Genomic DNA, 26,423 nt, shown 5'->3' on the forward strand with positions numbered 1-26,423 from the left:
GCGAACTTGATAACCTAAAAAGGAGTTTTAGACAAGCAGAGGCCAATTCATAAAGTAGCTATCATGGAGGGGGCAGTCCAAAAAAAAGTCAAACTTGGATTCAAAGATCATGTTGTTGATGATGGTGGAAAGAAGAGAACAGCAGTATACAAGGTCTGCATCAAAAATCACTGACATGACCACCACAATGTCCAACTCCATCTATTATAACAAAACCCACACAGACAGTATGTTCATGTGTCTTTTTTCACTTTTGGATGGTCAGTGGAAATCAATGAATTTATGCATTTCAATGCAAGTGTCCATATGTATGACCACATATGTGTCTATGCTGTATGAAGCAGCAGCTTTGAGTCCAAAACAAATACCAAACCTCACCTGTGTAACTGATGTGATTTGCTTGACCTGAGCAATTACTTGACTTGACTTTCTTGACTTATAGCAGGGACTCTTCTTGATTTGCTTGATACTAACCACACTAACTTGAGACTTGCTTGAGACTTGAAACTTCCTTGTGGCTTCCTGTGTGACTTAATTCCCCCTCTGTAAAAACAAACAAATTAGGAAATTACCTGAAAAAGTGCTTTAAAATTGTAGATTTCTTTAACACAATTTATATATGTAATTATGATGATGTTAAATACATATATTCTTAGAAAAAAATCTCAAGCTTTTTAAAAAATAATTTTCTAAATCTTTGAATTTTTTTTGTAATTTTGGGAACATTTATTACTGAGTTGCTCATTGTCTTTTTCCCATGTTTTGAGAGAAATTGAACCAATTTGCTCAGAGTTCAAAGCTTTGAATACTTGTGAAAGGTGTCTGAAAGCAGCACAAGAAAAGTGCTGTTTCAAGGGTTAAAAACCAAAATTAATGTTAAAAAACTGGGAGGGGTAACATTAGACGCTGTTAATATGTCTTGAATGTCATTTAGCTTTTTTTTTTAATTCTATGCACTGCACAATTAACACCCTCTCTCTTGTCAACCCCATGGAAATGGTGTGAACAAAGTTTGCATGAGTGGGTGTTTAATTATCACATCTTAAACTGAGATATCTCTTTTCAACTCTTTGGTCAAAACAACACTACACCTAGTTATCATATCTAAAAATAAATCAAGAACCCAGAATCTTGATAAATTTATCCCCACATCCTTCTTCAGTGTAGAAAATTGAGCTCTGTATTATTTAGGCCAGTTTCATTCTTGTTTTTCTGTCCTCAGGTCACACTCTGTTGGATTGGCTGTGCACTCATCGCGAAGATGGGTCCACAGAAGAGGAGGCGAAGGAACTGTGTCACCGAATGTTGGTCCAGGGTCTGTTGCACCCCTTTAGCGACAGCACAGCAGAGCTCCATGATGACAGCGCTGCCTCAGCTCTCTTTAATGTAAGACCTCTCTTTTCTCTGTCTACCATCTCGCTTGTGTTTACAAAAATGAGCCAACTTGCATCAGCAGCTTGAGGCGATATATTTTAGTGTTAAAAATATAGAGGTCAAAGTTTCACGCTTTTGGAGGCAATACTGCAGCACCGCAACTACAATTTTAAATTTAACTTACTATGTTTTGATGCATCTTGTTAGTATTTGTCCCAAAGGGCTAGAAGACAACATGATCTGACATGTGTGCATCAGATGCTATAGTCAAGAGATGCAGTGTGAAGCGATTTGCAGTCAACGGCGTATGTACAGTATACAAAGTAATGCAAAGCTTATGTAATCTGTGTTTCTATATTTATCACTGTAGAGACATTTTATTATCTGAAGAGCAGTGGTGCATGTAGACAGGCGGAGCACGTGAAAGTTAATTTCATGAATCTTTAATTCTCCATTCCAGTAATGCTTTGCGCAGACCTAATCTCGTGTGCATCACATTCCCCTCAACAGTTCACCACAGCCACTGTCAGAAACATTTCTGTCAATTTCCCCTTGTAGCTGGATTTATTCAGCTGAACCTTATGTATTTTTGCTGTAGGTTTGAGTTGAGGACATATACCACACAAACAAATGATAAAGATACATGTTTATTAGAACTAAACTACCTTAAATGCGTTTTTATTCCTGTTTTTGTATGTGTGGATGTGTTGACTCAGGGTGTGTGTTGATGCTTAAAAGAGGTGCAGACAGTGAGACTAGTGTAATTATCTCTTTTACCAGTATTGCTATTTGTGGCGCTACAGATGACAATATTAGTTGGTAAACCACTTTTGTTTAGACTGAATTATCTCAACAGCTATTGAATGGTTTGCCATTCAGTATTATAAAGACATTCAAAAGGATACAGCCTTTGTTGATCCACTGACTTTTCCCTCTAATGCCAGTATAATGTTGACATTTGAGATTTTTATTTTTTTCTCAATAAATTATATATTGAGTTTGTGCAGATAAATTGACAGCACAAATGATTCAATTCATTTTTTATTTATAAACCCTATAATAACAAATTATAATTTGCCTCATATGGCTTTACAAAATACATCCCTCTGTCTTTAGACCCTCACATCAACTAAGGAAAAACTCACTAATTGGAGGGAAAACGCAATAGATTTTGTAAGAACAATAAAATTACAGAAGATGACAAAATGATAAATAGGAAAGAGAGAGAAAGAGAAAGACAAAGGGACAGAGATGCACAGCGACAATAAAAGTAACAATAACATAACATATAACAGTATGAATAGGCATAGATATTAATGTCACACATTAACACAAAGACAGAAAAATAATATGTCAACTTTTTAAAAACTAAAATGTCAGTTTTCCTGTTTTGGGGCATTTACATTGACCATTACCATTATCATTGTGATCATGTTGGCATGCTTATGACTGAATTTACCTCAAAGTACCACTGTCTATATAAATGCTCACAGACACACAGACTCTCGGTCTTGTTGAATACCAAAGAATGTGAGCAGATTAGTGTTGGTCTCTAGCTTCAAATGTTCCTCCCCCTTAGATGTTTATACATGGACATACTGTAAACTGTACACATTTATGCACATTAAAGCACAGTATGCATACCTAAACACAACAACTAAACACTCACCACAGAATATGCACCCTCTAAAGCCGATTTGTCCTCTCAAATACAATCACATCTCATTGTGTACAATCACAAAGCAGAAGACCCGAATGCAGAGCGCTTTCTTCTAATGTGCAACTCTGCCACATGTGCACCTAAATATACAAAAGGACAGCCCCAGACACCCATACATGTTCAGGCATTTCCTCGCATGACTGGATTAATAGCAGTCCCTCTGACATTCACTCAGTCACACACAAAGATGCACACACACACACACACACACACACATCTGTGCTTGCGCAGACCATCTGCTGACCATGTTATGTAACAACTCCACGTGCCTTGGGCTGAGGCTGCTCTTCCCCAGCAAAAAGCTCACCATGTCAGGATTGTACCCCTGCCCCCCCCCCTTTTTTTGTTTTGTGTTTTGTGTGTCCTCCTCACTCTCTTCCTCCTCCATTCTGGAGCGTGGCCTGGAGTCCTGCATTATTCAGCATGATCAAGAATAACCTTTGCTGTTGCCATTCAGAGTGCAGAAGTCATTGTTATTGCTTTCTATCTTAAAGCTAATCTGTCTCTTAAAATAAATCATCGCAGTCCGTCTGTGCCTCTCTGCAACCTTTTCACTTAAGCCCCTTTAATATCTCAAACTTTTTTTTAGATTCTTTTTCCTTTTACAGTTGAATTCCATCTTGAAATGAATCACTTACTGCATCAGCTATGTCTCCTCTTTGTCCATCTCCCTATCCTTTTATTTCCATCTTTATCTCACATCTCCTATTTGTCCTCCACTTTGCTACCTAAATATGGTGTTGTATCCAGTGTCGTTACTTTGCTGAAGTGAAGAAATGTATGAGTTGTTCGTTTCTTGTTCTGCATACCGGCCGAAATTAAATACCTCATCTGCTTCATGTCCAAAAATGAGGTTTGGGGAGGATGAGTATCTAAGAACTCTGTATAAATCAAGTGGCATGCTTTTTATACTTAGCAAAACATTGCTGAGTGGATAAATACTAATAAGTGGCAAGTGCTCACATCAATCTAGCATGCTTTGTAGCTTGTGTGTGTAGGTCAGGTTACCGTAACTCAGCTAATGAATGGAGGAGATATTTATGCTCACACATTATTCATGCACCTATTAAGTCTTCACACAAATAAAACAGACTTTTGTGATCTATCTGTTCAATGATTTGCTGCACATTGTGGTGTGTTAGTATTAAGTGTGTCATTGCATGGTATAAGGCTCGATGTGCCTAAGGCTCTATGTTTCCTTGAAAAATAAGAATTAAATGGCAGTTCAAAACATTCTTTGAACATTTTGGAATAAGCCCATTTGTGACCAACAACGCACATGAATGCTGTTTGGGTCAACGACCCACAAGTGGCCTTATCGACTCTGAAAGTCAGAGTCCACATGTGACCTTAAAGACTCTGTAGCACACCCCTACACAGGGTTTAAAGCCTGCAAGTCCCTTCCAGTTGGTTAAAACTAAAGAAACTTCTTGGATGAGAAGCAAAATGTCTTCAAGGAAATGAAACAAGTCCAGTTACCAATGAAATAGCACCTATGGAGTCTCATTTCCAGGTCATTAGATGCAGAGGTATTTATTGTTTTTTGACGACCTGGTAATGAGACTTTGTCAGTATTTAACAACCGTGGATTGAGACTAAACTGACTCATTCTTCCAGAGTTCCATACAGCACCTTTAAAGAAGTAGGCTTCTGTATGATGATATAATTACAAATGTGCTGATAAGTGCCTGCTTGTTTGAGGTGATTATGAAGGTACTATTTGAGAACATTTAAAAACATTAACATTTAAAGTATTTAGCAGTTATCTTTCTATTTGTCCAAATGTACACTTTGTTATGTTATGAAGTGACACAGGAAGAAAGAGGGAGAAGGGAGAAGGTCTACAGGAATTATTATTTCAATGTGTTCTTAGGCTCCATTTTTATTATCTCTGAACAATGATGCTGAGCTCTTAGATGAGTTCCAACAGTATCTTGAGCTTATTCAGTAATGTGAAGTGGAGATGTCCTTTGTTGAGTTTTTGTTTGAAAAAAACAACAACAAAAAAACCCCGAAACAAATACAGACTGGACAGTTAACTTCAAAAACTAGAATTCCAGCTCAGCCCACAAAGTGGCAGTATTTGATTATTGTACCTTTAACTCGTGTACGTAACATTGTGCTTTGAGTCAATAGACAAGAGTTTGATAATTTTCTTTCAGTGTCTCAATATTGTGGACTGCGTGCTCCATTGCTGATTTAAATGGGAAAAATGTAATGGTTCTATTGCTGCTCATTATCTTCAAGTGTTTCCACACTTGAAGCGTGCAGAAAGAGCTAACACTTGACTCATATCCCCCCTGGATGTTGTTAACCTTTAATCACAGTGCATCCTACCATGTGTTCACACTGTTGGTCATATACAGGCAGCACTATTCCTCTATAGTGGGAGCAAGTCATTTTAAGTACAAACATCTTACCTTGGATCTGATCTCATTTACAATATATGCCCTTGCTTGTTTTCTGTGTGCAGGAGGAGCAGCTGTACACCTGGGCCTCTGTGGGCCTGCCTGTGTCCTCTCACCTGTGGGAACTCTACAGGGGACGAACCACAAGCAGGGAGCAGAGCTTGAGGCCCCCTTTGCATCAATCGTCAGCCAGGACAGCAGGAGCGTTATACTCTCAGGTTGGTGACTTCCTCTCTTCATCTGTTAATATTTTACAACATGATTGCCCTGTCTGCACTCTGTGCATAATGCTGCCTTTGATTTATGGTGGAGGGTTTTGTTTTACCACCAACAGCAGAGACTTTCTTTCTTTCTGCTTCTACCCTCTTAAATAAATACATACGTATAACAGGTAAGCAAGTATTCTTTCTTTTGTTTTCTTTTCACATTTTAATTTTGTGAATGTTTTTCTTCATCCTGTTTACATTTTTAATTCTACACAAATAAAACATGTACATGCAAAGTGTAGAATTTCACAGGTTTCTTGCAAAGTATTTAAATTAAAAATAATACAAAGAAGTAGATCAAAAACAACAGAGGCAAAGAAAAGCAATAATACCACAAATAAAAGGTAATATATAAATGAAATACTAATTGAAATACATAAAAAGATGTCATCACATAAAAGCAAATCTATAATAGCTTTAAAAACTGATGTAAAAGAAGGTTACAGGTTTCGAAACATCTTGCCAAAAAAATTACAGTTGAAAATTAGCCTGGTGGCTAACACTGGCACATTTACAGAAATGTTAATCAATGTATGTTGTCCTCATAGATATAATAAATGAAATGAAATAAAAGTCACTGATTCTGCCAGCCTTATCTCCCCAAAGAAACACAAAATGACTACAAAGAGATGCAAAACCACCACAATGTCTGTGTGTTTTGATCCTGTGTAGGAATGGTGGTGGGGCCTTTTGCATATCTGTGCCCATTGTCCCGTAATCTGCCCATGCATTTCATGATTATCTGGCCCTGAAAGATGCATTTGTTAGAGTTTACGTTTGATTCATATTTAATCTTGACCTTAAATTTATAACAACATGGCCAATGTAACCTGTCAAGGTGTTGAGGAATACAGTAAACCTCTGTCTTATCACCCAGAAGTTGCTCTGGATAATTTGCATCAGCTCAGTGTCTCAACTGTAGATCATTTTTTCTCCACCAGAGGTCAGGCTTGTCTTGAAAGACCCATCAGATTATTTCAGTGAACCTCTCTGTTCCCTAGAAGAGTTAATAAATTAGGAAGGCCATACTGACTGAATGTTTAACATTCAACGATGTGACCACAACTGGGGAATGTGTACGAGCAGACACAGGCCCTCCCCATGTGAGGCCCAACGAGACTCACTGTCTCTGGGGTCAAATCTCTCGGTATCCCCTCATCCCTGCTCTAACCAGCCTGGAGCCAGAGGTCTGACGGAGTCTAGACGTAATGGACTTTCTCGACCCTTCTGTAGCTCACAACTCTGTCACTAAGTTCCCTCAGTTGTGGGTGTTTTACTGTTTATAAAATGTAATTTATTGAATGATAATGTGGCCAAGATTTAACAGCAAAATTTATGTCTGCTTTTCAACATTTAAAGAACATTATGGGCCTGGCTATGTGCTGGAACGTAGGATTCATGTAGAAAAACATCAACTCGTGGTCCGTCTGTGAACCCTAATGTAAGTTAAAATGTTTGGTTTTTTTTTGTTCACCGACAGACAGAATCCAGCAGGTTGAAGTCGGGTCAGTCATCCTCAGAGGATGAAAGCAGTCTCATCCCTCAGCTGGAGAGGACCATCGATGAGCTGCGGATTAAGATCGCTGTGTTGCAGGGCCAGCAGGCCTCCTTGGCAAAGGGCAGCGGGGATAATATGGGTGCTCTGGGCGCTGCTCTCCACAAGGCCTCACAGATGAGAGGAGGAAGATTGGGGAAGATGAGCCAGGAGGTGTCTGTCCAGACCTCACCTGTGGAGGAGGGCTTTAAGTTTGACGTGCCTTTCAGCGGAGGATCAGGCAGCGTGTCGTCTACTATTTCATCCTCCATCCCAAAATCTACAGAGAGCTTTGTCTGCACGTGCCAGCAGAAGCAACAGAGCAGCGCCCATCCATCTCCCCCTCCCATCTCTGGAGGTATGCCCCCACCTCCACCACCACAACCACCTTTACCAGGGGGTGCTGCTCCTGCCGCGGCCTCTCCGATGCGCCCCCCCAGATTCCCCAGGGTGCGCCAGGTGGTGTCGCCCGCAGGAGCAACAGAGCAGCGCCCATCCATCACCACCAGGTTTGGGACCACCACCACCCCTCCTCCCCCACCTGGTTTTGGACCTCCACCCCCACCTCCTCCACCACTGGGAATGGGCCCACCTCCCCGCCCAGTAGAGTGGCTTCATTGGCTTGGGGGGCTCAATCCCACCCCCAGGCTGCGGGCCTCCACCACCACCAGGCCCCATGCCCTCCATGATGGTCCAGGAAGCCGCCCCTGCCAAGGCTGTGATTGAGCCCCCCAAGCCAATGAAGCCACTCTACTGGACACGCATACAGCTGAATGCTAAAAAGTAAGAGATAGATACGGATCATTTGCACAAAGGTATTCTCTGAACAGTAGAGATTTCAGAGGAAGCTTGTCCACTTAAGATAAAGATCAGCCACGTGCTGTGACGGCAATAGAGATGCTAACCTTGTGGAAAATGAAAGTGATGCAGTCCAGGCATTGTGGTCAGCAGTGAATTGACTTGGACCGTGTTTTCTTTCCTTAATAAGGCTTGGAAAATTGTTGCCGAATAAATGTCCAGAAATAGACTACTTGATTTACTTGTAAGTGAGGAACTTGATGCTGAATTGTAATTTGTTGGCTGACGGATTTGACATGCTTTGCTCCTGGAAATTTAACACGCAAAAGATGAAAAATGAGTACTCAGAAAACAGAAGGACAATTTGGACATGTCAGAAATGCCTTTTTTGGTGAAATAACATGAATTAGCCTTTAAAAGTGGACTTTGCTGTACTTTTTAAAAACAATTTATGGCAGATCAAAGCTCACTCACTGTAAATAATTTCTCTTGCCTTCGTATCTTTAGGGCGAGTGCCTCCTTGGTGTGGGAGACAATCGAAGAACCAACTGTGGACTTTGAAGAATTTGTGGATCTGTTCGCCAAAAGTGCTGTTAAGGAGAAGAAAAAGCCGATTTCAGACACAATCAGCAAGTCCAAAGCCAAGCAGGTACAGTTTGTTTTATTGTTTTTTCTGTTTGCCTCCATATGCAGTTAACATATAGTACACTACATCTCTGCTGATTTTTTGTGTGTTTGCATATCCCCCTGAGTCACCAAGTATGGCTTCTCTTCAGGGCTTTTCCCATCTTCACTCTCACTCCTCTGATGTCCCGTTCCCTTTCCATTTCTCCTCACTGTCGTTCTCTGAGTTGCTTTGAGTGACAGGAGGAACTGCTACAGCCAGACAGTTATTATGTGGTGTGAGCTCTGGCTCCCACCCGACTCCCCCGTGACCATCCAGTGGCACCGAGCCAATGTCTCGCGTGCGGTGAGGAAACCTCACGACGGTGATGACTGTTGAGAGAGAGAGGGAGGGGAGGAAAGGAAAAAAGGAGGGAGGGTGGGAGGGAGAGGCCTGGGAGCTGTATGTCGTGATGTGGTTCCTCCCATTGTGCTTTCTCTATGACTTAGTTTAATAGTCAGACTGCTTGCCTCCCCAATGCCCTTTATGTCACTCCATCAATCTGCAAGTCGAACATTTGATGTACGATTTAAAGCTGCTCCAGTCCACATTTTTATGTTAATGTGCTGTTTGCCCACATGATGTTTCTAAATCACAAATAATGTTGCACCGGGGAGGAAAGTTTCACCTCCATAATTGAGACCCAGTAGAATCAGCCGACAGTTGTTGCTGAGATGAAATGTTGGTCTCAGGCGTCAACGTTGGTGGGAAATCTTCTTAGTTTATGGGAAGTGATGAAATGAAACTCAACACCAAAACATAAAACAAACAAGAAAAGGTTTCAGGGGAGTGAAAGTTTGACATGCGAGCAACTGTTGAACTCTTCTACGCTGACCAAAATTAAAATGAAAATAATAATAATTTAGGTACAAATCATTATTTAACTTTTGATACACGTTCCATCCCAGGTGTGGAAAAGTTGATTTACCTTTCATCAGTTTTATTGTCCACTGGGACAATTTTGGAATTCCTTGCCTGCAGCTTTTATATTTGCTGCTTTAAGGAGTTTCAAGTAGGTACATTATGGATCTTATTTTATAAAAGGATTTTATTTTGTAAGCTCCTTAATGGAATTTTTTTTTTCATGTGAAATTTGAATCTCCAATGTTACTAGAAACTATCTAATATATTGTAATTGAGTGAAAAGTACATTTTTAGGTGGAGAAATACAGTGTAGTAGAAGAATAAAGGCAACGGAAAATAGTAATGCTTATATATACATAAGTACCCCAAAATTGTACTTAAGCAGAATACTTGAGTTACAGAGCAGGCTGGTGGAAACTGACATGACAGAGGAGTGGAAGAAGACACATAATTGTTAATGTGAACCTTGAAGTGTCCATCAGACAAATAAGAAGAAAACCATGTCAGTGCAGTGCCATAGTAACCAACCCAGTTCAGTAATCTATCCAGTAAAATGTGATGATCAGTTGTCTCAAAAAAAATCTAAAATACTAAACTAAAATGAAATATTTGCCTTTATCATCATGTAATATAATGCCGTTGCGTACGTATGTGCCTTAACCGTAATATGGACTTGTGGTTTCACAGGGGACACAATCAGCGGGCTCCTGGGTCAAAGTTTGTCTGACCAACCTTTCCACCCTGAACGCCTTCTTACGTGGACTTTGTCGCTCTCTATACTATGTAGCCTGACTTCCCCCTTTGCGGCCATCATAACGGATGACAGTTTGCAGCTCATAAGTCACATGATCATGGCCTCCTGGCTCACAATCACGTGGGCTATGTACGTATTATAGTGCACTACTTTCTGTATGAATGGTGAATGAGAACATCCTGATTATTTTACTTTGTTCATGGGTTCACTTGAGTGTGAAACTTTTTGCAGTGCTCAGTGTTTGGGAGAATCGTGATATTATGGATGTAAAGAGTTCTGTATAAGAAAAATACTGCACATGCTTGTTCTTCAGCCACATGTATGTTTCTATATGGTCTATGCACATATCAGAAAGTTACTCAGGAACTGCAAATTAAAGCCCCTTTGTATAATTTAGAAGAAAAAAAACTCACCTTGCAGCTCTAATCCACTAGAGCACAAAAGTCAACAGCAATGGGAAACAGTAGATAAGCTGAGTGAGTTTGCCCTTCACAAGCATATCATACCTTCATACAGGAATTTCTTTTCAAACACTGAACACAGAAATAGCCGTCATCAAGCATGTTGACACTCCTCAAGCTGTCAGATATTTCATTTTTTATTTTTTTAGAGCTGTGAGACGTAATGAGTGAATTCACTTTTGTACAGATCAGCACAATGCCTGTGAGTCTACATATAGGCGATGACGCAGTCAAGGGAGACGGGGAACAGCCAGAATAAGTGTCCTCTTCTCTATTAAAATAGACTTCCCTTGATGCGTTGTTCTGATTGATGGAGCTCTGAATGAGTAAGTTACCACATCATGGAGCTGCTCGTGTTGTGGGTTTGTTGCTAAATTGCGACGGACATAAGACAAATTGAGGTGGGTGTGGGTTGAATTCCCTCAGTCCTCACTGCATGATACTGCTGTGGATGTTCTCCTGCACAACAATGGTGCTGAGGTAGTTGAGTTCAATAACAGAAAAATAAAAACATACAGAGAGCTGTGAATAACTCCAATTTGGAGCCAACCTTTGACATTTCAAGCTCGAGTCATGAGGACCGGCCCCAGGCCTAGAGACAGACGATCACATTTTCTACTACATGCAGCTCTTCCCATCCCGCTGTGTGTTGGCAGTTCAAGTGTCTTGCTGATGAGAGGGGACAAGTATCCTCTCAAGAGCTACTACTAGAGAGTAGCTTTGACGTCAGTGCATGGCCAGTTTAAAGGCCTCTGCTGACATCGGTGTCAGATATGAAGAAATATCAGCCAGTGTTAAGTGTTGACCCTGCTGTCTGTCTGTAGAGAGCTTAAAAAGAAGAGCTTTCTTACAGTCTGCTGTCCATTTAATACAGAGATAGTGCAGGTGCATGCTGCTATATTATGTACTGTGCATCTGTTCAAGATTGAAGATACTGTTTTACGGCACTCTGGATCAGTTCAGCACCATTTTGACAAGTATTTGATTTTTGGGATGGAAAGTGTGTTTTAACTTCTGGTCAAATAAATGCTAATAGGCAGCTTTGGTCTCCTCAAGATTTAAAGTCTAATAAATTAGTCTTTTTACATAAGACTTAACTTTTCCATCCTGCATGAATTATAAGCAGGTTAAACGAGGATACGAATAAATGAAGCCCTGCATCTAATGATTATTTTAATTACTGACTAATCTTGTGATTACTGTCTAAATTATGTGATTAATGATTTGTTTATAAATTGTTAGAAATTAGCGAAAAATGCCCTTGTTTTTTCTGAGAAACTCAAAGATATTCAATTTACAGTCACAAAAGACTGAGAAAAGCTGCAAATGCTCAAGAGTTAAGAAGCTAAAACTCTGGGATCATTGCCATTTGTGCTTGAAAAATTACTAAAATAATCAATCACTAATCAAAATTGTTGCAGATGAATTTTCTGTCAGTCCACTAATCTAGGGGCTTTTTGGTGCTGTGGGTTGTGTTTCACAGCACAGTGAGTCTTTCCCAACCTTAAAGGGACACTTTGCTGATTTTCAACCAGCTTTCAACCAGCTGTATCAACACAATAAGTATGAGTGTATGCGGTTAACTTTCCTCCATTTAACCAGTGCCCAGATTTCCCTCCTCCCCCCCAGCAAAACTTGCTGTTACTGGAACTACAGGCTGTACCACGCATTTGCGTATTGCCCGCCATCTTTCGCCAACCTGGCCGCCACCACCGCTGACACAAAGAGAGCTGACCAAGAGACACACCCACCCTTTTCTCTGTCTGTTACTGAGTAGCATATTTCTCGCCTGAAATGTTTTCAGAAACATTTTTTAGTTTATCATTTAACTGTAATACGAGCTCCAGCTGGCTACAGGGGACACATCTCAATATTTAGAACATGTGCATTTGTCCCCACAAAAAGACCCAACTTTTTTTTGACAAGATTAAAGACATTTAAACCACAAACTGATGCAGAAAAATTGATGCCAAACCAACTAAAGCACAAAAATCGAGTTTTGAGTTTGATGCTTAAATTTCTCTGGTAGAGGATCTCCAACCCTCCATTTAATGTGTCCAAGCTAATGTTAAAACTTAATCTACACCCTTGATGATAAGTCAGAATTAGATTGGCAGTATGATTATTGTTTTAACTGGTGAGCGATCAATGTGAAGATTGTGCAAAATTTTTGTATTCCCCACACCTCCACTGCTCAGTTCAGACAGCTAGGTGATAAAATAGGTTTACAATATATTTAAAGTATATTTAGAGCTGTGCTGCAGTGTAAAACAACTAGGTCAGGAGCTTGATCCTACAGTTTAATGTCAAAGAGATTAGCTTATAAGTAATAATTATTTTCTGCTGCAAACTTTTTTAGTTTTCAGATCTCTTTCAGCTCCTTTTGAGAGGACAAGTTGTACCTCCAGTGATTTGTCCCTCACATGTGAATCAGAGCTGTATGGGATTGATGAAAGTCCATATTGGCCAACCCTGAAATGATAAATGGATCAAAAGATCAACATGTAATTAATGTGACTTTAAGGATTTCTTTTAACCAAAAACCTACACACATGGATCTCATAAGACACTGAATTAGATGGATTTTTTAGGGTTGTTTTCTTGTCCCCACAAAAGCTATTGATGAAAATATTCGTCACGAAAATAATTTCAATAACTGTAGTGGGTCATGGATCCAGCTGCTTTTTATTATGAAATAATACAACTGTGAGGGCTTTTTCATTTTAGATTTATGTAAAAAGTGTAAAGTGATCCTCTGTAACATCAGGCAGCTCTGCGAGGTAGTAAACCACTGGAGTCTGTTTTATGTAAGTTTAACCTGGAGCGTCACGTCAGCTGATAAAACATGACTAATGATGTACTTTTTTTCATGGCAATAAACAGCTACCCTACACAAGCTATCATAGTCTCACTGTGGAAGCCGTTCGGCATCATATCTCGAACGGCGTGTCCCCTAAAGCTGTGGTCGAGCCAGGAAAACGGAGACAGTTGGGGCCTGGTGATATAACTTCCTGTGTGTTTGAGAGGTCTGTGGTCTGTGTGATCTGGTTTGGATGGAAGCGTTCTGTCTGGATCACAGTAGGCTACGGGTTTCCTGTCCTGTCCCTTCACCACTTTGCTACCCGGCGCACACTTCTGCTTACTCAGGCGAGCTGTGGTTCATAATGGCCCCATTGGATGCAGTTTCTTATGCATAATAACAACACTGGCTTGATATTCAACTCCTGGCTGTTTGACAAGTCAGTGTTATTATTATTAAGCTAACATTTGTTAATATTGAAGCTTTTGGAGCAGGTTTGATTTTGGAACACAATAGCTTTGAGCACAAGTTATTTCCGCTTCCGAGAAAATATTGCTGCGTTGTGCAATTCCATATTATATATAAGATATTCTCTGTACATTTAGTTTCAGGACTTCATGTGAGCATACTTCCCATAACAAATATGCCTCTTGTTGGATAAACATTTTTATTTGCATGACTGAAAGTGATGGATGTGGAGAAATTGTTTATTATCATAAGTCAGCAAGGCAGCATTTTAATGTCACTAATGTTTGCAGATGATTGGTTTGAAGTTTTCCTCCCACAGATGGAAAAAAATGTTCCTGTCTTTTTTTTCTAGTCAGTTATTCAATGTATTGTCTGCATGTATGTTTGTGTGCATGTTGCGGTATATGGAGAATTAACATCTCTGTTCTTTTTGGTCTTTGTGTCAATAACTCTTAGGTGGTGAAGCTGTTGAGCAACAAGCGTTCGCAGGCTGTGGGTATTCTGATGTCCAGCATTCATCTTGACATGAAGGACATCCAGAATGGTAAGTGTTACCATGAGGTCATCTATCTGAATGGCATTATTATAGATACCTCTTCTTTTATTGATAATTCCTGCCCCACTGTGCTGTAATGAGTTAGTTCTTGTCACACTGACACATAATCAAATCAAAAGTTAATGTAAAAACAAAGTGCTCATGGTTAGGGCTCGCAAAAGACAGCACAGTGGGGTCAACTTGCCAAGAAAAGTAGTACAATAACAAAATCCACAATTACGCATCTGATCTTACATTCTTGTAATGCTTTGAAAAGAACTCTGCACTATGGAGAGAGTACATGCTATACCCGCCTTTTACTACAATATTCAGGTGGTACTGAATATTGAAAAAGACACACACTTTTGTTGTATTTCTGTATTTATTTTACAGAAAACTTTTATTTAACCTGGTTAGTCCCACTGAGATTACAAAATATATGTAATTTATATATATATGAAAATCAATATATTATAGAAGGTTTTTATAAGCTGCACTACTGGCATTGCTCTGAGGATGTCACTTTTGTGTCTCGGTCCAACATGTTGGTCCAGGCTAAAATATCTCAGCAACTATTGAATGAAGATGAATCCCCTTGACTTTTGTGATCTCCAGACTTTTCCTCTAGCACCACCACGAGGCTGACATTTGTGGTTTTGAGTGAGTTTCCTCAGCAACTATTGAATAAATAGCTACAACTTGGTACAAGCATGCATATCAAGCATGCATACCCTCAAGATGAATTTAAATAAATTTGGTGATAATTCTGGTGATGTCTTTGTATTCAGTCCTTTAGCTTTTGAACAAATTCCTGCAAAACATGTTTGCATTGTCAGTGTGAGCATGTTGGTATAAGGACAAGGACATTCAACTTGCTTTGCCATTAGGGCCGCTTTTACAAATTGACAGGAGGCTAGGGGCTAGTCAATAAACAAACTGTAGCCCAATGCAGTTCGCAAGTGTTCGCAACCCCCAAGTGTTCGCCGCGGGGTTTCTAGGAGTTGAGGACATTTGGAGCTGTTGGGGGTGCTTGGTTATCCTCCCCTGGCACTTTATGGTGCCTTATGATCCTTCAAAGTGCAATAATGCGTCCATGTGTAAATCAATATATTTTAATCATGAATTAGAAAATGGTTGGCGGGCCATGCAGTACCCTATTGCCAGGCAGATTTGACCTGTGGACCTCAAAACATAATAGTGTATAAATATAGCCTCACAGAGCTTCTAGCATCACTGTAGACTTTTACTCTTGTTGTCGTTTGTATGGTCATGAACTCTATGTTTTATAAAATGCAAAAAAAAATAAACTCATTACCATTTTAGGTTTTATACTTATGTGTTTTGGTAAAAAAGCCATCTTCAGAGCACCACAAGCGAGGTATTCTCCTCTTTTATAGACAATAAAGTGCTATTCTCAGGTGTCCAGTGGAGGCACTAACTAACAATAAACAGTAGACAGCTCACTGTGTAAACACACACTGAACATTGACATCTAATCTCGTCAGAACAATTTCTGTATACAAAATTAAAATGTTGGCTGTAGTTTTGAGATTGTTTTGTTTGTTTTGTTTGTTTTTTTGGATTGCTGCTCTTCCAGTTCATAAAATACATCTTGTTCTCAGTGTACTTGGAACTGAGTAAGATTGAGTATTGGCTGAGGTCATTGCCAAATCTTAAACCTCCCTCTAGTAGTTAGCTTTATCGCAAGTCATAATGTCGCAAGGCATCTGAAATGTTTTTCCTTTGTTGCTCTCCCCCCCACCAGTCTGTTTTCCTTCGCTCTCATTTTGCATAATCTCTCCCCGTCTAACATCCGCGTCGTGTTTCTTCGCGGCGCTCTGTCTTCCTCTTGATGAGTTGTCACCATCTTGTCTAAACGGCTTTGTTAAAGTGAAGTCATTCAGGAGATGTTGATGGGAACAGACTGTTTTCCTGTTTTAGTTACTCTCTGATTGCTCTCCAGTCTTCGCTCATCCATGTGTCTAAACACTCTGCCTCATCTCCTCGTCCTGTTCAGTCCTCCTACAGCTGAGCCTTTTATTACCGCTTCAAATCTTTATCTCAATGGCAACCGAGTAGGTTACATTAAAACAAAAGTGAGCCACAGAATCTATGATTGCTACGTTTTGTACACTTGTAGGAATAAAGAGTTACTCTGCAGGCTTGCTTCTCTGCAGTATCTTGTGGTTTCTCACTCTTGTATGTTTCTGGCCTTAATGTCAGTCTTTGTCAGTATGTCAGTATCCATCTCAGGTCAGAGTGGAAGGGCAAGTGAGGGCCACTCTCATCAGCACTGTTATTCATCTCCCTTGTTAGGACAGTTTTTGCCATGGTGCATAATTAGCGCTGATTGGAAACTTCAGTTTATCATGCAGAGTAAAATCCAGAGGGAAGATATCTCAGTGGTTTGGTGGTGAAGTATTTCTCAGTATTATGTGCTTATTCCCCAAAACTATGGCATGCCTACTGCCTTGCACAAACAAAGTCTCCCTAGAAAGTGTTTTTTATTTACTTTGTCATGCATTCTAATTGAATGATTAGTAGGGGTGACTAATTATAGCCTTAAAAAACTCATTATTTCACCCAAAGGACACAACTTTAAAGACTATTATATTAGCAATGCTATTGTTTTGCCATTCCTGGAATGATCTCATATTCCGTCGAAGGATTAAGATGATCAAAGAATCAAAGGACAATTTGTTTACAAAAGAGAAGGATTCATTCGTCAAAGATTTGTAATTGTCCCTTTCGGTGTTGTGAATCATTCTTTTATTTCCTCTTGGCGAGCAGTGACGAGCAAAGCCATCATCACTCGGATATCTCGGACTTGAATGAAAAACAACTTCTGAATCATTGATTTAGATGATTTCTGGTTTATGACGACCCAATTGCTCAGTGAGAAGTCAACACATTTTTCTCTTCCTCACAGCTGTTGTTGTTTGTTGTCAGACTTGGCCCGACACTCTGCATGTTTCATAGGACACTTCCGTGCGGTGTCTGTTTCCTGTGAGGGTTCAGAGTGCCAGTCATAGTATTAGATTGTGGTTGCCGGCGCCACGCTGGGGTTGAATGTGGTAGTCAGGGGTAGACCCAGGCAGATGGGTCTGGCTTTTGGTCATGAGAGGTCTGTGTCAGAGTGATGATACGGCTTTCTCCCATGTCTTTTAAAAGCCGTCTCCAATCAAAGCAGCCAGCCAGACTCTGGTTCGGATAGTAATCAAAACCAAATGGCTACAAGAGTGCGAGAAACAGAAAAGGGGAAAAATCTGAGAGAAGGAAGTTATTTTTGTGGTGAAATTGGAAGAGGAGAGAGTGTGAAGAGGTTAGAGTGTGACAGCAAAGAAGGAGTGGATTTGCCCATGTGGCACACGAGTGAAGAGATTAAATAAACTGCAGGATTACATGAAGACAGATAAAGCAATATCAGTGTAAAAAACACCAGACAGGACTGACTGGATCAGTACAACAGTCACTCCAGGCTTTTTTCCGAATGAATCTTCTTTCTCGTATTTTTTTTCTCATCATCTTTATGCTTATTTAGACCATCAAACCCAAACCATGAAATCATAGCCAGAAAATTCCATATATATATATATATATATATATATATATATTTTTTTTTTTTTGACTGATGTTTTGTTGGCCCTGTTAACAAAAATCGAAAAATAGGAAAGAATTGAAAAAATAATAATTGAAACAATAAGTTGCATATTCAGCAATCATTTTGTTTCTTTTTTAAGATTATTTTTTAGGGCTTTTTGACCTTTATTTTGACAGAACATCTTTAGCGTGAAAGGAGGAGACGGGGATGACATGCAGCAAAGGGCCAAGGCCGGAATTAAACTCACGGCCACTGCAGCAAGGAAACCGTCCCTGTACATGGGGCGCCTGCTTCACCAGGGAAACCAGTGGGTGCCTCATTTTGTATCATATTTGATATGTCAGGCTTTTATGGTAATTAATAGATTCCAAAAAAACATATTTTGTTTTTTTTTAAATGAACATACATTTTTCATTGCAGTTGTTTTTTGTCATTTCCCCCCAAAATTATATCCTTTTTATCACCATTTCAGGGCATTGCAGTAGGATAAAAAACAAGTTTCTGTCCTAATTCAGGCAAAGATGGACTTTAAATTTCCCTCAGAAGACATTTTCAGGAAAGCCATTCAGCCCCTGAATGCCCAGGGTGTCTTAATTGTGATTATAAAGTTTCATGTGTCTGTGATTATGTGATTATAAGTCACAGTAGGTCATTTTAAACAATGAAGTCAAGATTGCAAACAACAGGTTTTCCAGGAAAGTAATGTTAATGTGGATTACATGCACAGAAAGTTGTGTATCAAATATGATACAAATGGCATTTTAAGTTAGGCTTACATGAAGTAGAGTCACATTGAGTGTCCAAGCATAATATATGATGCAAAGTGAACACCATGCATTGAGTCCATCACTCTGCGTTCCTTTCTCCTCTCTGACACAAGCTTTTCCCTCTGTACCTCAACAGCAAATCAGCAGATCAAAACAATGTGAGTAATTTGGACACCCACAGCATGATGAAATACATATATAGGTGTCAAGTGCTTCACTGGGCGATTGTGCATACAGCAACACCTCAGCCTCAACACCGCAGACCCCCGGGCTCTGTTTGTCTTTAAACATTTACTTTCAAAGGATTAATGCTCACGGGCGCCAGGTCCTCGCGCCGAGACAAAAAGGCGACACCAGGAATTCAAACACAGGAGTTCAAACACAGATCTTTGTACCTTTGACAGATTTCTAAGACCTCTGTATTTGTGTTTTAGTTTGTGGCCCCTTCCATGCTATCGTGATGAGAGCTGATATCTAACTCGCAGCACATGACGCTTCATGTGGTTCATGCAGGGAGAATTTTGCCCTTGTTTCATGCCACCTTCAGATCCAGCAAGGCAGCAAAAGTCAGATTTGAAAAAGTGTTCTGTATAATGTTTGTGACCGTTGTTTCAGCCAAATGTTTTCATCTAGATTAAGAAAGTGGAGGTCTGTTTGTGCTGCTTTGATTTCTGACTTGTTAACGTTGTTCCTCAAAGGTAGCAGAGAAATGTCATGACATGCTTTAATGTTAACATTCACATTAACCATGTCATCCTGTTCTTCCATTCACAGCCGTTCTAAATATGGACAACACTGTCGTTGATCTGGAGACTCTGCAAGCCCTTTATGAAAATGTGAGTATAACAACAGGCTTTAGCACTGCAAGGCCCTAGCCAGTGTATTGTTTTTCACCCTTACCTCATGTGCCACCTTGCCCCTCAGAACAGAGTTACAAGGGGTTTTGGCATCTTCCCTTAAGAAATGGCTGACCCTTCAAGACCCTGATAATTAGTATTTGTGAATGCTGACATTTATGTAAACAGACTCAACAAATATTGCTGAACATTGCAAATATGCCTTCTTCCTTTTCTGCATTTGCGGTTGTCAGGACAGTCACGATTTGTTCACAACTTAAGTTTTAACCAGTGCTCCTACCCTGCCAGTCTGCGCTGATGGAGTGCTCCATTTTCCTCAACATTTGATATGTATATGGACATGAATTGAGCCTTCCAACTGTACTCTGCGTTCGTCAGTATTTGAGCAAGTTATTCTTAAAGTTTATGGTTATAGACAAAATGGAGCAGTATCACTGGAAATTTGGGTAGCTGTGTAGCAGAGTTCAAGTCACATCCAACCGAAGGAGTCCATGAAGAGATTTTATAAAAAGGGTAAATTTGTATGAATCTGTAACATAAACTAAAAGAATTCTCCATCCATACTGATATATTCGGCACAGCCTACATTAAAAAGCAGCCCACATTATTACGACCTCCTCCACCATTGCCTCTTTGTTGTCAGAAACTTTGACTTTGCCCTCTTGTGCTATCTAGTGGCCGTATAAAGGCAGTGATGTTTAAAATGGATGAAAGGGACGTATCTACTTTTGTATATAATTGGAGTGTTAATGAGCCCCATGAGTGTTAATGTTAATGAACACCACCCTACCCCTCTATCCCAGAAAACATTAGGAGACCCTACCCCTCTATGTGAACGTGCAAAACCTTGTGCTAAGGGCTAAGTGGTTGGGGCAAGTGGTGTTTTGGGATCGGGCCTTGGAATTAGAGCTATGTATTTATGGTTACGACAGTCATAAATATTTTTTAACTTTGCAATTTTTTGACTTTGAAGGGAGGATGATCACGACTCATGTGGATGGTGGTTTCAGTAAAGTCAATAGACCAGTGAAAAGACAATATTCCAAACTGAGATACACTTATGCACTTTCCTGCCAATGCACAACCATATAAATACACAGTGTTGAGCAACAAACCCAGTATAATTATACAAAGTAACACCACTGACAGCCAGGCTGATCTTGACTGCAGCATTCGGTGTGGGAAAAAACCTTAGTCTCTTTTTTTTCTCTTTTCCTCTGTGGTTTGCTGCAGAAGTATTATTTTGGAATCTGCCTGTGACAAATAGAATGATTTATGGTTACACATTTCATGCCATATATGAATAACAGGCAATCATTTTATTATAGAATGAAACCTAAGAAGACTCAACAAGCCATGATATCAACTAAAGCAAGAAAATCATTCATCAGCTCTAAGCGTTGTTTTATTTGGCACTTCCCTGAGGGTAAGCCACAAAACAGCTATTGCTATCAATCAAAAGATACCTTTCGAGAATAATGAAAAGCTGAACTTTTGTATACAGTGGAGGTGGGAAAACACGTCTTAATTAAATTGGTATGTTTATAGTATAAAGCAACATGGTTTATGCTCTGTCAGTCAGAGATGTTACTTCACTTCACACATATTACTCTACAATGCAGTCTTGGAAATAAAGGTTCCAAAAGGGTTCATCCCGAAGGGCTGAGGATCCATTAAGAGGTAAAACCACTGGTTAGTGTAAGAGAGACCTATTGGTAATGTAGTCACTTACTATTTTTTACTTTTACTATTTTGGGTGGGTTCTAAATTATCTTTGGAATATAAAAGGGTTCTGACTAGAGTCTCCTGGGTGGGTTCTAGATTAAACCCTTGCACTGTAAAAAGGTTCTCTGTAAACCCTCCTCCAGGTGTGCAACCCAGTCTCATTTGTCACATGGTGACGGTCGGGCAATGACCATCAACAGCACGAGTTCAGAGTGAGAACGGCTTGGGTAATCACGTAATATTAAGAAGCGTGAGTGTGCTTATAGGCCAGGTGAATGGTAAGGTACATGGGTCACACAAACAACTGACTTTCATGCGGGAGCCTGGAGTTTGTGTCCTTTGTGGATGTGTGTGTGTTTGTGTCCAGATTTTGTGCACCGTTTGTGTGTGTGTCTGTCTGTCTGTTTTCCACACCTTGCCATGTGCATTGTTTTGGTTAAGCATAACAATCAGTGACTTTGGTGCCTAATCCCAGCCAACGTGACAGTTCGCGCTGTTGTGTGATCATAGGGACTGTGCTGCTTCATCCCACCTCATGCATTTGTTGACATCCCCATAGCAGCATCCCTGAATGTCAGCACTTGATGTGGCAAGGATACCTACACCATCATAGGTTGACAAGGAAGGTCACTGACTGAACATCACCATGTGACGAGTTCAGATTGAGAATGTGTTCGGGTTCTCAATGGAATCCCGTGGGTGGATTCCAGATATAACCATTAGAATATAAATAGGGTCTGGGTAGAACCTCCTGGATGTGTTCTTGTTAGCACCCTTAGAAGGTGGAAAGGTTCTGGATAGAAACTCTAAAGAGGATTCTGGGTGGAATCACAACACGTTTCACAACCTCTCACATATGGTTCTAGGTATTACCCTTTATGATGGGTTCTAGGTAGATGCCTCTGAAAGGGTTCTTTTTGGAACCTTAATAGAAGGTACTACTGGCTACGAAAAAGGGTTCTCCTACGTGAAAAAGCTAGAGTACCCTACATGGTTCTAATTAGCACCTTTATATCTAAAAGTGTATGCAGCATTCCTATTCCATGTTCCACTTGAAAGGGTGAACTAAAGGAAGTGTGCATTAGATACCAAAACAAACAGGCGAGCCGCAAACCGTACTGGTATGTGTGCTGTTTGGCGACACAGTCAGTCTTGTGTAGGTCTGTCTGCTGGCCTGGACGGAGATCAACGCTTTCACATAGTAAACATGTTTTCTTCACACTGGATCTGATTGACTTTGCTTTTGTAATGCCCCCGTGTGAAGGAAATGATAGTTGAGAAACCCGCTGTTTGTGTCACACAACTCGTCTTGTGGTTTTAAATTTAAAAAATGAGAGACTGCTCTGAGCTTTGCCAAGTGAAATGGCCACATTTTATTGTATAATATTAACATAAGGAGAGTTACAGAGCTGTCATCACTACTTTCCAATATGTCTACATTTTGGCTATGAGGAGCTCCTTGTATACAGTAAATACATTGTCATCAACCTTCACTGATAGGAAATCTCCCCCCGCCCCAGTGGAAACGGTTCAGGACCCGTTCGCAGTCTGGTCAGTAAATAATGGAACATGAAAACGGGGCATGTTTTCCACATTTCAGCTGTAATACAGTTTTAAGATGCTGTGAAATTCCTGTGAATTGCTTTTTGGCACAACTACACAGGAGAGGCCTGGACCTTTGGCTGCCAGAGGCATATTAATAATGTTGATCATGGGAATGAGACTGAGGCTTGAGACAAGCTGTAGTTATGAACCAATGTGTCATAACTGAGGATCAAAAGTCTTCTAACCTCTCCACTCACCCCGAGACTTCAAGCCCTCTCTCTCCCCCCCTCTCTCTCTCCTTCTCCCCCTTATGGCCTAAGGCTATGTTATTGAGTTGAGGAGCCAAATTGTTTCTCTTTTGTATTGCGAGACTCCATCCTGTCTGTGGGTCTCCAGCCCCCTAAACCACAGTTGGCAGCACAGTCAGCCTGTCTTGAGGAATGCGAGGGGCTTCTAATGGTTACACCCTCACTCACTGTGCTAGGAGCGAGATCACACACTGCTCTCCCTCACTCTCTTTCTCTCTCAAACTCACAAACAAACATGTTGACCCACACAAATGCGCACATATTGTACACCAGTGCGAGAAGAAGTATGCAGATCCTTTACTTAAGTAAAAGTACCAATAGCACCCTGTAAAAATACTCTGTTATGAGTTAAAGTCCTGCACTGAAATTGTTACTTAAGTAAAAGCAAGTGAGTATATTTAGGAAAAAGTTCTAAAAATATTAAAAGTTAAAGTACCAATTACAGAAAGAAAAACCAAATTAAAACCTCAAAAGCTATTTTTTAAAAAACACCCCATAACTAAAAAATATTTTAAATACTCAAAATTGTTTGATAAAAAACACACCCTAAACTAAAAATTATTTAAAAACAATAGACTACCCCCCTCAAAGAAGTTGGTAATCTGTATTCTGTCAATAGACTGATTGATGAATGAACTGTTTGGGCATTTAGTTCTAACAAAACATCATACTTTATAAACTCCTTTTGTTTTTTATGTAAAAATCTTAATCTGTAAAGTACCTACAGATGTCAGATAAATGTAGTGAAGTAAAACGTTCAAGGTAAAGGTATAAAGTGAAAAGAAAATACTCAAGTAAAGTAGAATTACCTCAAATCTGTACTTGAGTAAATGTACTTAGTTACATTCCACCACTGCTGTAGGCACACAGGGACAGAAACACACACACACTCGGGCGGGGACAGAGTCGCTCAGTCTATGAGCTGCGGATTATGGCCACTCCTGTTCTTTGAACAATAAGCCACCGCCGTTAAAGGGGTCACAGTGATAGTGGGACACCACTCCCTCCCCTTTAATATCACAAGCCATAATCTGGGTCCAGACTGACTGTCTGAAGTTCAGACTTCTTTCAGCTGACGGTAGCTAAATGTCATGGGGGTCATAGTCCCTCCTACGAACTTTTACACTACAAATAATCTCCTCATGCTAGTTTGTTTTTCCACACCAAAGCCTTGTGATGTCTAAATATATTTCACATGTTTATAACATGATGCAATTTGTCATTTGGACACTATTCTTTGGCAGCTCAATGTACAAATAATCTCATAAATGTTGTTCCATTGAAAATTGAGTGACATAAATAGTGATTAAGCCCTGGCTGGCTCTGTTTAGTACCGCACTAGAAACCTGGCTAATGAATACCACTTGGCTACCGCTAGAATTCTGGCATCGCAAATATCATCCTACTTTCCTTTGCATTTGGTATTCCACATGGGACTGTATTTCTCATGCTAACAACCACTGCAACATGCCCTAGCAATTCAGAGATCACACGCTAATGCCTACTTGTCCCCAATTACACCAAACACTGCTGGGCTCCGCTGCTGCCCTTTGAAAAGGATCTGCTTTGTATTAAATATATTTACACTTGAAAACATCTCGAGAGAAGGCGAAGGAGAGCTTGCCCTCGTCGACAGAAGGCAGCGGTGTGTAGAATACTAATCGGGCCCTCAGTGCGTTTGATGCTGGTGTTTGATGTTTTCCAAGGATCCATGCAGAGGCCAAACCCCAGAGAGAAAGATGGAGGGAAACAGAGGGAGAGACCAGACTGCTGAGATGCAGACTTCAGGGGTCTTTGGGCTCTGGAGGGACCAGGAGAGAGTTTACATTTTCTTCTTGGGGATGGTTTCATTGTTTTGCCCATCTGCGTCAGCCACATTAACATCTATTGTCTTAGCCTGTTGTGAAATGAAGGGGCATTTCTGGACTGCCTTTTTTTATACCACCTTGTATAAAACTGTGGTCCAGAGCCTGACAGCAGGATAATAGTCAGGAATGTAGTCTGGCTGAAGGCAAGTCTTTAGCCTTTATGAAGCTTGCACTGTATAGACAGTCATACGGTTGAGTTTAAGCACAAAACGGCAGAATTCCTTTACGCTTGAGTTAAAGTTTGTCCACATAAAGAAATGTAGACCTAAGCTGACAAAACAAACCCACCTCCAGAGTTTTTGATCACATCATATGATCTTTTTGTTTGCCAGTTGTAATGAAATTGTTGATGTTCAAATTTCCGAAAGTTCTCAAAAGTTGAGGATCAACATTCATTCCTGACCTTGAAAAAAACAGAATTGACAAAACATCGCCTCAACTTCCATTTAGCAAGAGTTAAATTGCTGTTGATCATATCACACGATCTTAATCACCAGAAAATGTTTATCTCTACTTTCTATGTATTATTCTGTTTGATCTGCTTTGCGTGACACCAGTGACTCAGTGCTTCTAATGATGGAAGTAACCTCCAGTGTATTCAGTTTATTAATTTAACAGTAAAAACTGAATTACAATTCTGTGGAGTTGCATGTAAACAACTTTTGCAAAAGTACACAGAGAAAGGTGTTACACATCAATTTTTGCCCCACATTTTCATTGTCCTTTCCATTTATGTTGATAAATCCAAATTTGTTTTGCTTGTTGTGTTTCTCACCAATATAAAATAGTTTTGGTTTTTTTTTTAATTTCTTCTTTCACATGTTTTTGCATTTTGTTTCTAAAAGTGACACTGCTACGTAGTGGAAACACACATTCAACCTACCTACTACTACCTACTATAGTAGCAGTTGTGTTTTCGGAGGTCTGTGGTGACTTTCCCAGGCAAACAGACGTCACACATTTTATGCCAACCAGCCAGAATGAAAGGATGGAGAGATTTATGTCTTCATTTTACATTACATTTGTTTAAGTTTTTTTGTCTTTTCATGTTTGGCACTGTTTTTTTGCATTTTTTTCTCAATGTTCTGATGTTTTCTTCTGATACT

The 26,423-nt window shown here is 40.0% G+C and overlaps 1 protein-coding gene across 1 annotated transcript in view; it reads left to right on the forward strand.

Annotated features, from left to right (window-relative positions):
• Positions 1–26,423, forward strand: part of LOC121954219 (formin-2) — a 53,988-nt gene that overhangs the window by 7,667 nt on the left and 19,898 nt on the right. Inside the window, 9 exon segments of the mRNA XM_042501563.1 lie at positions 1,223–1,386; positions 5,568–5,720; positions 7,249–7,728; positions 7,730–7,826; positions 7,829–7,908; positions 7,910–8,085; positions 8,608–8,749; positions 14,568–14,655; positions 19,789–19,850. Coding sequence (XP_042357497.1) covers positions 1,223–1,386; positions 5,568–5,720; positions 7,249–7,728; positions 7,730–7,826; positions 7,829–7,908; positions 7,910–8,085; positions 8,608–8,749; positions 14,568–14,655; positions 19,789–19,850 — 1,442 coding nt within the window.

This window comes from Plectropomus leopardus, chromosome 15, assembly GCF_008729295.1.
Source record: "Plectropomus leopardus isolate mb chromosome 15, YSFRI_Pleo_2.0, whole genome shotgun sequence".
NCBI lineage: Eukaryota > Metazoa > Chordata > Actinopteri > Perciformes > Serranidae > Plectropomus > Plectropomus leopardus.